At 42.3% G+C, this 14,607-nt stretch overlaps 1 protein-coding gene across 10 annotated transcripts in view; it reads right to left on the bottom strand.

Annotated features, from left to right (window-relative positions):
- Positions 1–1,544: 1,544 nt before the first annotated feature.
- The window catches only part of FBXO34 (F-box protein 34), an 88,987-nt gene continuing 75,924 nt past the window's right edge, over positions 1,545–14,607 (bottom strand). For all 10 annotated transcript variants that reach the window (XM_047767401.1, XM_047767406.1, XM_047767407.1 and 7 more), the window contains one exon: positions 1,545–4,755. In XM_047767401.1, the coding sequence (XP_047623357.1) occupies positions 2,616–4,755 (2,140 nt within the window). In that variant the 3' untranslated portion in view covers positions 1,545–2,615. The remainder of the gene's footprint in view (positions 4,756–14,607) is intronic.

The following is a 14,607-nucleotide window of genomic DNA, read 5'->3' as shown; positions in this document are numbered from 1 at the left end:
ATGCTGGGGTCATCCTGACAAAGCCTGAAAGAAGTTTTCATCTTGGCCCTTTCCCCTTTCCAATTCACTCCTGCCTTAGCTATCTGGTCTCAGCCATTGAGCCAGGGACAAAGCCAAACTGTCCCAGAGATGGGGGAGGAGCTGCTGATTCTTCCAGATGTTCTCTGGTTCAGGTTTTTCTTCCAAATGGTTAAAGGAGAGGTGCGGGAGAAGTTAGGCCAAGCATTATCAGAGCCTCTGAGCAGAAGCTGATGGAGGAAGTTTTCTTTATTTGGCTCCCCACAGGGGTGGAGTATCAGTGAGCCCAGGGTCCCCATGCCCACAGAGTCACTTACTTTCTTATGAGCGAGTCTACTAGGATGCTATAGCACTGCAGGAAGACAGGGAGTATTGCACTGCTGAGGAAATGAAAAGTGAGCTGGTTTCCCCAGCTTGGCACTAGGGGGCTCTGAAGCCAAAATCTTTCTGCTAAGAGAAAAGCCACAGTGGTCTAGAAATGAAGACCAGGGGAGAGTGTCCACCCTGGGCATATGTAGAACCAAGAGCCAAAATAAATGAGAGCTAACATTCACCAGGCACTTTCCACACAGCAAGCTGCATTAAGCCCTGAGTGCACATCTTTAATCCTAAAGTAGGAGTCATAACAAACCCCTAGGAAGGTACACTGAGATTGCCAGTTTAGATCAAACCAGAGGAAGGAGGACAGGCACAGGCAGCTTCAACCCAGGGAAGAAGAGCATTCCCCACATCTCAGCTGGAGGAGTCCCGAAGTCTGCCTTCGCAGCCCCTCCTCCATGCTGTGTCATACAAATCCAGCCAAATTGACAGAGAGGTATCATCGTGATTTGTCCTGCTGGGCCAACCTGTTCTGCATCCAGAGACACTTCAGTTTTGGTGCTCCCTTTCAGGGAGGAGCAGCTATTGCCTAAGGAGAATGAATGGCAGAAGCAGCCACTCTGTGGCCACCACCTACCTCACCACCAGTAAACTTGGGCAAAGGCTACTCAACCTTTACATACTCCTGTGGGACCATCCCAGGCTTCTCTCACCACTTCCCCATCAGCCCCACCCATGGAACACTTACCACTGATTCTCCACAGCCCAGAGCTGATGCTGAGGCCAGGCGTTTTTGGTGGGTACTCAGTCTCAAAACAACCTGGCTCGTTGGTCCTCCACGGCAGCTTTTTGGGGCCTGATACCTTCCAGCCCTGTTAAGCATTACAAGACCACAGGGCTAAACATATCCTCAATGCCTTCTGAACAGTTAACTCACTGTGCCTAGATCATACCCTGATCATACCAACAGGAAATGCTGTGGGCTGCTGGGAAGACAACAAAAACATGTTAAAGGGTTGCAAAGGGTTGTAATCTCATAATGTAAAGTGAAGATGGTCTCTTTCCAGTGGCAGCAATGAATTCTCTCCCCAACTCCAACAACTCACAAAAAGTTTTTTAATTCTTAGGACTTAGTTCACAACACCCTTCTTCAATATCATCTTAAAATGACAAAAACAAAAAAACACCAAATATACAAACCTCAGGTCCCATTTAAGATGCATGTTTTTATTGAAATTTAACCAGACAGAAAGAATAAAATAGACAAGAATGTTATAATCTGACTATATAATATTCTTTCATTCTTGGTGGATCACTAAAATATAACAAAGGATTGTTTTCTATGCTAATTTTAAGGTTGTCCAGTTAAACCATTATTTGGTATCCTTTCAACAGATTACCCTCTTAACTGAATATTCATATATTATACAGAAACAAACATTCATATATTATACAGAAAACATTCATAGTTTATTTGGGAAACATTCATATTTTATACAGGATGTACAAATTTGAGACGAAACAATTAAAAAAAAAAAAACCCACACAACTGTAGCTGCAACACTATCCTAGCTGCATTGTGGTGATTATGTTGTTCGGTCAGCTGTCCACTATTTACAACTGCATTTTAATAGTGTTATTTACAGAGGAGCCAAAAGCATTCATCTAAAGAAAAGGCGCTCAGGTTTAATGTGCACTTTCACAGCCCTATGAAACCACAACCATTATATACACTGTAAACACCACAGGGCATGAAATCCATCTCCAACCACAAACATCAATCTCACAGATCAAGCATACAAGGTCTAAGGTAAGGTGCCTGACTTTTCCTTTGTAAGTATACTTTTCATCCAAGAGTTCTACTATTCTTTTTATAGGATACTCTTCACTTATTTCAGATATGGTGCCAGTGCTCAAAACATTCTTGGAACCCCTTTTTGGGGATCGCCTACATGGTCTGCAATGAACTTTTCTCAACATTCTTGACGGTGGCAAGTCTTCATCCTTTGAGGAAGGATTTCATTTGAAAAAACAGGCACAGTTACTCACAGCCAAGTAAATCAAACTGGGGGATACCACCATGGACCAGCAGAAAATGATGAGACCAAGTTTCTTGTACAGCTCATAAATTGAAGAGTTTGAAGATGCCTGAGCAATGGCAGTCATGATGGAGTAAGAAGAAATTCTCCTGGAGTGATGACTCTGAGATGCAACACTCACTGGAATGGTGTATCTGGGTGGTATCTGCAGTTGTAAAAACCAGTCCTTTGCCTCCCACATTAGTATTCCTCTTCGGTTTCAGTCCCTTTCGCTTTCTTATGGATTGCACGATTAAAGCTGTGGCAGGCAGGGACCCAGTGATTGTCATGAAGCCCCAGCTTACAGCCAGGGAAGCCCTTCTGAGACCGGTGGCAGCACATCCAGTATCCTGGCCCATAGGGCAATGCCTGGCAATAGGGCTTGGGGTGCCACCGGCACAGGGACACATCGCCTTTCACATACTTTTTCTTGCACTGCTTGCAAGGATCCTCTCTATAGCGTGGATCCCGGACCCAGCGAGAATCTGCTGGCCGGATATTGTAATATTCGATGATAAACTTGAAATAGCAGCAGGTACATTTAAGAGCCACCAAACTTTTTGTGGGCAGTAACCTGAAGATTTTCACCATAATGTGGTGGGGCAGAAAAGCCATGTACTGCTGAGGTTCCAGCAGCTGCTGGATTTTAAACCTTGTCTCCAGAAAGTCATGTGACACCTGCTTCTTCCAAGTGGATGCCTCCAGCACTGGTAAAGTACTTTCCATAGGAGAGGCCAGCAGGTCAAAGGCATCAGCTGAGATGGTTTTTTCCTCAGATGCACTATCATCCTCAGCATCACCTTCAAGTTGACTGGCCTTGGAAGACTCTTCTGTTGTGCTTTCATTTAACTGGGAACAGCCCAACTGGTGCTGACCAGATGGCAAGAAGAATAACATCCCTGGAAGTGGATCTTCATGGGACTGTAGACCAGAAGGCTGGTCCTTCTTGACCTCGGACACAGTGATACTAATGCATAAAGATTCTTTTCTCCTCTGATCAGGATTTTGGCTAGCAAGCGGCACAAGCTCTTCACTCATACAATCAACAGCATCTGTAGGCAATTCAATGGCTTGGGGACAGGTGCGAGGAGAAAAAGGTGACTCCACAAGTTCCTCTGTCATTTCCACATCATACTTATTGCGGCTTTTCATGGCAGTCTGCTGATCTGGCTCTAATTCTGCACTGTCCATATGGAAACTCACACCCACTGGCAATGGAGTGCCAGCCCAGGCCTGGTCCACCTTAGGAGAACAACGGTCAGCTCTTAAGGGGTCACAGGCCACAGATACAGACACTGCAGGATTCACCTGAGTGTCAGGTACCTCCAAGGCACCTTTGTTTGTTTTGCTTTCCTCAGCCTGAGTGCCATTCACAAGCAACACGCGGCCCACATTACGATGGAAGCTATTATTCCTAGATAGGCTCCCAGGCTCACGCTGGCTCTGCCGTTTCAGGCATTCAGACTCCAGCTTGGCTACCATATCGAGGACACGGACTGGCTCGCACTGTGGTTCCCCAACCTCAGGATTTCTCCTTTCCGTGGTGGCTTCTTCACACGCTCGTGGGGCAGAGAAGGGCTCGGAGGCTGGGGGCACACCTCTGGATTGCCCAGAAAGCCTCACCACAACGGGTGAGTTATTGCAGTTTTTCGCACAACTGGCTAGCAGAGCACTGGCTCTTTGCTCGAGGAAAGCAACCATCTGTATGACCGACAGAGGCCTTCCCGTATAGACACCGTCCCCACTGTCACTCACACAATGCACAGAACAGTGCTCGATGCCACATGCAAAAGGCTCAGGCTGGTAGCACCTGCTGTTGACTTCCCTCATCCTTTCTAACTGTATCTTGGCTTTTTTAAGATCCCCTGATTTTTTCCTTCTTTTAGTAGCTCTTCCATCGATATCCCAGGAGCTTTTTATTTTCATAGATCCTATTCTATTGCTACACTGGTGAGCTGCAAAGAATGCAATCTTCTCCTTGGTATTTCCTGGTTTCACAACAGCCCAGATATCAAGCGGCCCTTCTCCCTCTTCACCCTGGTGGATGGTTGCAGATGGCGTGTTCTTCTTGACATTAACATTCAAGCTGCTCTCTACAGAACTCTTCCCACTCATACTGCACAGAACATTTGGAGAAAGGATTCCAAAAGGCTTTCGAGATGATGTTTTACCAAGAGAGGCTGAAGGAAAGACACTTGGTTTCATACAGCTAGCTTTGCATTTTTCATCATTTATAGCCTCTTGGTGGCTCATAGGAGTTCTCAGAGTTTCCTTGCTGGTTTCCAGAGGTCGCATTTTCTTCTGGAGTTTCCAATATGGCTTTAGGTGCATAACAGAGGCCCTACAGGAAGAAAACACATATTCAATTAAGATACTGATTTCATTTTTAGAAAAGTTGTTTTAAAACTTAACAATGAGATGGTTCTAGCAAGTAACAGAAACATTTTCTATCAGTTCACTAAATCTTTACCAACTCTCATCTCAGCTAATGTACAGATCAAGAATAACAAAAGCAAAAGCATACTTTCTAAAGTGTGCACAGGCCAGAAAATAAATGGATGCATTTCAGACTGAGTGACTAGAATGAGTTTCAGAAATGGATATTAGTTAACATTCTATACATAAAATTAGTACTTTATATATAAAGAAACCTGGGAGTTCCAGGTGTCTCAGTGGATTAAGGATCTGGCAACACTGCCGTGGCTTGGGCTGCTGCTGTGGCTCAGGTTCAATCCCTGGCTTAGGAACTTCTATATGCCGTGGGTGCAGCCAAAATAAATAAATAAATGTAAAGAAATTTGAAGACATTCCCTTGTGATGCAGTGGGTTAAGGATCCAGTGTTGCCACAGCTGCAGCACAGGCTACAAGTGTGGTGCAGGTTTGACCCCTGGCCCAGGAACTTCCACAGGCCAAAAAAAAAAAAAAAAAAGAAGATGTAGTCATATATAAATGGAATATCATTTGCCCATAAGAAAACAATGAAATGATGCCATCTGCAGCAACATGGATGAACTTAGAAATTATCACACTGAGTGAAGTAACTCAGAGAAAGACAAATATCATATATCACTCATATATGGAATCCCATAAAAAAATGACATAAAATAATTTATTTATAAAACAGAAATAAAAACTCACAGATTTCAAAACCAATATTATGGTTACCACAGATGAAACCACTGGGGGGAAGAAAGATTGGGATGGTGGAATACTACTGTATAAAACATGATTAATGATGGGAGTTCCCATTGTGGCTCTTCAGGTTAAGAACCCAACTAGTATCCCTGATGATGTGGGTTCAATTCCTGGCCTTGATCAGCGGGTTAAGGATCGGTGCTGCTGTGAGCTGCAGTGTAGGTTGCAGATGCAGATCGGATCTGCCATTGCTATGGCTGTGGTATAGGCCAGCAGCTGCAGCTCTAATTCCACCCCTAGCCTGGGAACTTCCATATGCTGCAGGTTTGGTCCTAAAAAAAGAGGAAAACAAACAAACAAACAAAAAAAAACACATGATTAATGAGAACCTACTGTATAATACAGGAAAATCTATTTATTAGTTCATAATAGCCTATATGGGAAAAAAGAATGGATATATTTATATGTATAACTGATTCACTCTGCTGTACACCTGAAATTAATATTTTAAGTCAACTATACTCTAATAAAATAAAAACAAAGATATCCCTGAAATAGATCAGATTGATTTGTTTCTGATCTTTGGCAATTATATCTTAAATCATTTCTCTTTATGCTTTGTAGCATTGTTAACAGCTTTATAGTCTATAGAATATAGAAGCATTATATTCTATAATTTAATCTTACAAAGAGAGCCACCTAGAATTCAAGAACTAGATGATTATATACGAATAAAATAAATGAATAAAAAAGGCACATCTAGTGCCATCTCTCTGTGTCAACAATTTCCTGCTTTTTCATATCCCCTCAATCCCTCTCTAAGTAAAATGTAAGAAATGGAGATTGTTGAAAAATCCAATTAATTCTCACATAATGATCTCATTACAGACTGTCTGAATAAATTTAAACTTCAGCAATGTGTGTGTCATTCTGCATTGCACAATATGTTCTCTCCTCCTTCCTCCCCCACACATTATTTTAGGGTGCTATTATTGATAGACAGGGACATGTGGAAGAAACTAATGTGATTACAGAGACTTTTGTTTGCATTTATTAACCTGTAAAGTCAGCTCAACTGACACATTACTGATAGACAAGATTTTAGCAGGATTAAAATAGGAGATAATCCCAGGGAACAGAAGTGGGGAAAGGTACAACAGGGAAGAAAAAAAGTCAATAAGGTCATTTGATGCAACCAGGATGACTGCTGGAGGGTGGGTGGTGATTCCATGGGACCACCCAAGGGAAGCAGAACCTTTAGGCCCAGGCTTGGGCTCCCCCGGGGTTGAAGGATGCCCTGAGATATTAACCTTACCCCTTCCTTTGCTAGGCTTGAAGGACCTAAAATTGAAAAGTATTAGCAAGACTTAGAGAAACTACAAAAATCCGAGCTCGGGTTGAAATCAGTGGCAGACCAGAAGGATACGACACAGGGCATCAGGGGTATCTACTGCAAAAATCCATAGAGTAAAAATTCTGCATCTCTGAATTCCCATTGTGGCTCAGCGGTAATGAACCCGATTAGTATCCATGAGGACGCGGGTTCAATCCCAGGTCTTTTTCAGTGGATTAAAGGATCCGGCATTGCTGTGGCTGTGATGTAGGCCAGGACTACAGCTCAGATTCAACCCCCAGCCTGAGAACTTCCATATGCCAAGGGTGCAGCCCTAAAAAGACAAAAAAAAAAAAAAATCTGCATCTCTAACAGATTACACGAGATGGTGGCACTTTCCCCAGCCCCCCACCTCACCCCCTCAAATAAAGACGGCACTGCAGGAAGCTCCAGCCAGGTTTCCATGGTTGCCAATCTCTTCTCACAACTGTATTTTAAAGGTTTACCATAATAAAGTCCTGCTTCCTTGCAATTAAATAAAACACAGGATTACAGCACCTACCCACACAAGTATTAGTTAGAGGCTCAGAAATGTCCTTGTAAAAAATTAAGATCTCTGCACCCAATGAATCAGAATTTCAGTGCTCAGGCCAAGAATCTGTTTTTAACCTTAGATTTAATTTGGAAGGGACTTTAAAGGTCATGTGCTAGGTTTGATATAAGAGTGTCAGTGGGTCCCTGGATTTGGGCGGGATTCAGGGCTACTGAGAGGGGTAAGGTGGAACTGCCCCACAAAAAGCCAAGCAGACAGTCCACACCAAAGCATCTACTCCAACAGCTGGGCAAAGATAGACTCGTTTTCTTACTTGTTATTCTTTTTAAAACACAAAAAAGTTGGTGTTCCCATTGTGGCTAAGTGGGTCAAGAACCGACATAGTGTACGTGACAATGTGGGTTCGATCCCTGGCTTCACTCAGTGGGTTAAGGATCTGGCAATAGCTGCAAGCTGCAGTGTAGGTCGAAGATTCGGCTCAGATCCACTGTTGCCATGGCTGTGGCATAGGCTGGCAGTTGCAGCTCTGATTCGAACCCTAGCCTGGGAACTTCCATATGCCTCGGGTGCAGAGAAAGGGAGGGAGGGAGGAGAGAAAGGACAAAAAAGTCAGTGGCTATTTTACTGCCAAATTTCCTCTCCAATTTCAACTCAGAACTCAGTTCCTTTTTTTTTTGGCCTCTTCATATTATTTATATATTTATTAAAGTCCTATTGAAGTACAGTTGATCCAAAACACTGTGACAACTTTCACTGCACAACAAAGTGACCCAGCCATACATACACATCCATTCCCCTTCTGACGCCCTTCCCACATGGATTACCACAGAACATTGTGCAGAATTCCCTGCACTACATAGCCGCTCCCCACTGGCCAATCTCTCCACATATCACAATGTACACATACCAATCCCAAACCCCTGATCCATCCCAACATGTCCCCCTTGGGAACCACAGGCCCACTCTCAAAGTCTGAGTCTGCCTCTGCCCCACAAACAAGTTCACCTGCATCCTTTCTTCAGATTCCACAGAAAAGTGACATCACATGATGCCCATCTTTCCCGTCTGACCCACACCACCCAGCATGACAATCTTGAGGTCCCACGCCTAGAGTTGGATCTAGAGATGCTGCAAATGCTGCAAATGGCACAATTCTACTCTCCTTTATGACTGAACAACACTCTGCCATATATATGCACCATACCCTCTCCGTCCACAGACATTCAGGTTGCCTCCATGTCCTGGCCACTGCAAATATTGCTGCAATGAACAGAGGGGCACACACATCTTTTTGAACTATGGTTTTCTCCGTTTCTTTGTGACACTGCTTCCCCAGCTCTTCTGTTCTTCAGCCTCTAAACACTGATGTACTCCTGAGTTCTCTCTTTCTCTAACCCATTATTACTCTTAAAACTATGAGATCACTTAGATATATAGTTTAACAACTACAGACTGATGACTCTCCCAAACTTCATATCCTATGACATGCCTAACAGACATACTCACCTGGATGTCCAAAACAATCTCAAAAATCAACATAGAAATAAAAGCAAAAGTAAAGAAATAAAAGCAAAAATAAACCAATGGGACTTAATCAAACTGACAAGCTTTTGCACAGCAAAAGCAACCATTAAAAAAAAAAAAAAGACAGCTTACAGAATGGGAGAAAATAGTTTCAAACGATGCAACAGACAAGGGCTTAATCTCTAAAATATACAAACAGCTTATACAACTCAACAGCAAAGAAGCCAACAACCCAGCTGAAAAATGGGCAAAAGACCTGAGTAGACATTTCTCCAAAGAGATATACAGATGGCCAATAGGCACATGAAACAATGCTCAATTTCACTGATCATTAGAGAAATGCAAATCAAAACTACAATGAGGTACCACCTCACACCAATCAGAATGGCCATCATTAATAAGTCCACAAATAACATGCAGAGAGGGTGTGGAGAAAAGAGAACCCTCCTGCACTGCTGGTGAGAATGTAAATTGGTACAACCACTATGGAAAACAGTATGGAGGTACCTTAGAAAACTATATATCTAGAACTACCATATGACCCAGCAATCCCACTCTTGGGCATATATGCAGACAAAACTTTCCTTGAAAAAGACACATGCACCCACATGTTCACTGCAGCACTATTCACAATAGCCAGGACATGGAAACAACCTAAATGTCTGTTAATGGATGAATGGATTAAAAACATGTGGTATATATACACAATGGAATACTACTCAGCCATAAAAAAGAACAAAATAATGTCATTTGCAGCAACATGGATGGAACTAGAGACTCTCATAGTGAGTGAAGTAAGTCAGAAAGAGAAAGACAAATACCATATGATATCACTTATATCTGGAATCTAATTAATGGCACAAATGAACCTTTCCACAGAAAAGAAAATCATGGACATGGAGAACAGACTTGTGGTTGCCAAGGGGGAGGGGGAGGGAATGGAATGGACTGGGAATTTGGGGTTAATAGATGCAAACTATTGCCTTTGGAATGGATGAGCAATGAGATCCTGCTGTATAACACTGAGAACTATGTCTAGTCACTTATGATGGAGCATGATAATGTGGGGAAAGAGGTAAGTTCAGTTACGAAATGTAGCATATAAGATAGAGCTGTCTAGTGAGCAGACTGACCACAAGTCTGGTCAAGGCAAACAAGAGGAAAGGAACAAGACAATTGTGATAGAAATACAAGGAAAAAAGTTTCTAGACCGATTACAGACAGATGTCTTTTTCCAGAATTTTTGCAATGAACATATATTGCAGACATTACTGTTATAATCAGAAAAATCCACATAAAAGTAAAGAGCAATCACTTACGCACCCTACAACAAGGTCAAGAACTGTGTCCAGGAGTTCCCGTCGTGGCGCAGTGGTTAACGAATCCGACTAGGAACCATGAGGTTGCGGGTTCGGTCCCTGCCCTTGCTCAGTGGGTTAACGATCCGGCGTTGCCGTGAGCTGTGGTGTAGGTTGCAGATGCGGCTCGGATCCCGCATTGCTGTGGCTCTGGCGTAGGCCGGTGGCTACAGCTCCGATTCAACCCCTAGCCTGGGAACCTCCATATGCCGCGGGAGCGGCCCAAGAAATAGCAACAACAACAACAACAACAACAAAAAGACAAAAGACAAAAAAAAAAAAAAGAACTGTGTCCAGTTAGTGATGAAGAGCCATGGTGACTATGCTGTGAGGAACTGTAGTGGGTGAGTAGAGCAGAGCCAAAAATTCATGGTCAAGGAGTGAATGGAAGGTGAAAAAGTGGGGCCTCAGCAACCCTTTCACAAAGTCTGACTGTAAATGAGAAAATCCTTGCACATACTGTCACCTTAAATCCTTTCCAGGAATAAGGTGAGATATAAAAATGAGTCAAGTAAAACTTGAATGACTTTCCTCCAGCAAAGAAAAAAAAAATCTTGCTTTCAAAATAATTTCAGTATTCTTTTTCAACTCCTAACTTCTGATTTTCAGCTCAAAAAAGCTGGAAAAACTCTAACCTAAACACACTTTTACATCCGAATGAAGCCACTGAAGAGAACTGAATTTTGCTTAAGGGGAAAAAAAAAAGTGTCCACATAAATGCTCAAGTCTAAAGAATCATACTAATGCTAGTCTATGGAGGACTGAACTTGATCAATGAGGAATCAAATGGTGATACGGAGTTAGACTAGGGGAAAGGATGAGATTTCTCTTAGTGCTAACAGGAAGTCTAACATCTAAGGCAATAACTGTTTTCTAACTTGCCACTCTTAGTCTACAGTATCTAAACAGGTTAGAAAATAAAGCATTTCCTGCTTCTTTCTGCTTTATTAAAGGTGTAAGAGGAGTTCCCTTTGTGGCTCAGTGGGTCAAGAACCCAACATAGTCTTGATAAGGATGTGGGTTTGATCCCTGGCCTCGCTCAGTGGGTTAAGGATCTGGCAATGGCCACAAGCTATAGCAAATTTCATAGGTGCACCTCAGATCCAGTGTTGCTGTGGCTATGGCATAGGCTGGCAGCTGCAGCTCTTATTTGACCCTAGCCTGGGAACTTCCATTTGTTTCAGGTAAAGTCCTGGAGAAAAAAAAAAAAAAAAAAAGGTGCAGGAATGCTAATTCTAAAAAGGAGTAATTTATTAGCATAACAGGAGCTACTTTTTATTTACAAAAAGTTCCAGTAATAAAAATAGAATGGTCCCATGGAGTTCCTGCTGTGACTCAGCGGTAATGAACCACCTAGGATCCACTAGGATCCAAGAGGATGCAGGTTCATCCTTGGCCCCACTCAGTGGGTTAAGGATCCAGCATTGCCATGAGCTGTGGATAGGCTGGCAGCTGCAGCTCCAATTTGCCCCCTAGCCTGGGAACTTCCATATGCCACAAGTGTGGCCCTAAAAAGCAAAAAAAAAAAAAAAAGAGTACCTGAAAGACCCCTCCCATGACATCTTCACAGGAGAAAAAAGTATACAGTAAATACATTCTACAGTTTCTTTAAAAATGTAAAAGCTTCCAGAGAACATCTAATGACCACCTTCTTCTATGGACCATTAGAAAATTCAGCAACTTTAGCAAAGTAATATATGTATGATGAAATCTTTGTTTTGTTGCAAATGAGGTGGCAGAGCTAAAATGACTTTTAAAGCCCCACAGAGAGACAATGGTAGCATTCAGAATAGAATTACATTAAGAGTCTCTTGGATCTATATTTTCCTTACTACAAATATAAATAAATACATATCTTAGTTTCAATTATGACACAAATAAATAATTCTGACATCATCAGAATTCATATTCAAAAACCTTCTACAAAGAACTGTGATGAATTAAATAAGACATGTCATATCACGTAGGAAGCCAAACTAAAAGTACGTAGAAACTGCTTCTATAGCCATTAAAGTGGAAAAAATGCCAACACCAGGAGGTATGAAAACAGACAGAGGCATAAGAAAAGACTCCCACAAACCTCTAAGCACTGACAGATGCATCCAACTCCCAGAGTGCCTTAAAAATAAAACAGAACAAACTCTAAGCCAGAAAAGACAGAATTTCTCAAACTAAGCTCCAAAATATTGGGGACTGGCTTTTTTCCAAGAGTAAGTTCAGTTTTGTTTTTTTTTTTAAGGCTTATTATCTTTTTTTATTTTTATTTATTTATTTATTTATTTTATTTTTTTTTTGGTCTTTCTGTCTAGGGCCACACCCGCAGCATGTGGAGGTTTCCAGGCTAGGGGTCCAATTGGAACTGTAGCCACCGGCCTACACCAGAGCCACAGCAACGCCAGATCCAAGTAGCATCTGTGACCAACACCACAGCTCACGGCAACACCGGATTGTTAACCCACTGAGCAAGGCCAGGGAATGAACCCGCAACCTCATGATTCTTAGTCGGATCCATTAACCACTGAGGCATTACGGGAACTCCAGATTTATTACCTAAAGTCATTTCATGGGAACTTTGAACTTTACCTCAGGAGGGCTGGATGGTTAGTAGTGCCCAATTTAATGGAAAAATCCTGGAGTTCCCGTCGTGGCGCAGAGGTTAACGAATCCGACTAGGAACCATGAGGTTGCGGTCCCTGCCCTTGCTCAGTGGGTTAACGATCCGGCGTTGCCGTGAGCTGTGGTGTAGGTTGCAGACGCAACTCGGATCCCGCGTTGCTGTGGCTCTGGTGTAGGCCAGTGGCTACAGCTCCGATTAGACCCCTAGCCTGGGAACCTCCATATGCTGCCAGGAGCGGCCCAAGAAATAGCAAAAAGACAAAAAAAAAAGAAAAATCCTTTACTGTCCATTAAAAGATATTAACAATACATAGAATAGCCTTTGGAAACACACAAGTATGGTGTTTAAGAACTCAAAAATCACAGCTTTCATCAAACTTGGAATTCACAATGGTATTTAATTTCAGGACATGCTTGCTTCATAGTTATCTATGATATAGATTCTGCATCATGATTAAAAACTTCCAGAAAATCAAGGTTTATGATAAGCTTGATGCAACAATAAAGGATCTGAAAATCCAGAAAAGGTCACAAGTTAAGAAAGCTAGACACACTTTTGCTCTTCTACTGTGATCGCAAGAGAAGCACCAGCTAACACAATTTAATAGCATTGTAAAATACTGAATTAATGACATTATCCAAGTTTATGTGGGACTTCTCCCCTCCTCCTTACAATAAGAGGAAAGGGACATGTCTGAAGGAAAGAACACTTGCTCAAGCTGTTAGAAATTATTAGGTAACAGTTAGGAATAGAGACAAATTTGTTTTGTCTTGGCCACATCCAAGGCATGCAAAAATTCCTGGGCCAGAGATCAAACCTATGCCACACAGCAACCTGAGCCATAGTATTGACAATGCCAGATCCATAGCCCACTGAGCCACAAGGAAACTCTGGGATTAAAGACAAACTCAAGTATTAGATTTTGTTAAAGTTACCATGTTATGAACAATAGTTTACAAAATTATTTCCTATTGCTCCTGTAACATAATGCAAAACACCCACAAAACTCTGGCAAATTACCATTTGACCACCTAAGCTGATGAGGCATCTACAATTCAGTAGCTCCTACCAGAATGAACACCAAATCAAATGAAACCCAATCAAAGGTTTAGTTCCTCTAAAATCATTAAAATATTTTGAAATGTACACAGCGTTACCAAGAAAATTTTGCTTCCACAGATTTCCAGATATTCGGCATTTCTGTTAAAAACCCTCTGTTTATGTCAACTTAAAAAAAGCATCACATAAAAGTAAACATTTAAAATGTTTACTATGTGCCAGACATTGTTCTAAACTCACAATCGTAAAAATAAAACTTAAGAATTGGAGTTCCTGTCGTGGCTCAGTGGTTAACGAATCCGACTAGGAACCATGAGGTTGCGGGTTCGATCCCTGGCCTTGCTCAGTGGGTTAAGGATCTGGTGTTGCCATGAGCTGTGGTGTAGGTCGCAGACACGGGGCTTGGATCCCGCATTGCTGTGGCTGTGGTGTAGGCTGGCGGCTACAGCTCCGATTGGACGCCTAGCCTGGGAACCTCCATATGCCGTGGGAGCAGCCTTAGAAAAGACAAAAAGACAAAAAAAAAAAAAAACCTTAAGAATTGTATACTTTTTCTATCTCCAACTGCTGATGAAGAAACCAAAGCAAAGGGAGGTTAAGGAATGTGCCAAAG

Source organism: Phacochoerus africanus, chromosome 2 (assembly GCF_016906955.1).
Source record: "Phacochoerus africanus isolate WHEZ1 chromosome 2, ROS_Pafr_v1, whole genome shotgun sequence".
NCBI lineage: Eukaryota > Metazoa > Chordata > Mammalia > Artiodactyla > Suidae > Phacochoerus > Phacochoerus africanus.
The sequence above is the reverse complement of the archived record's forward strand: the minus strand, read 5'-3'. Positions and strand labels throughout refer to the sequence as shown.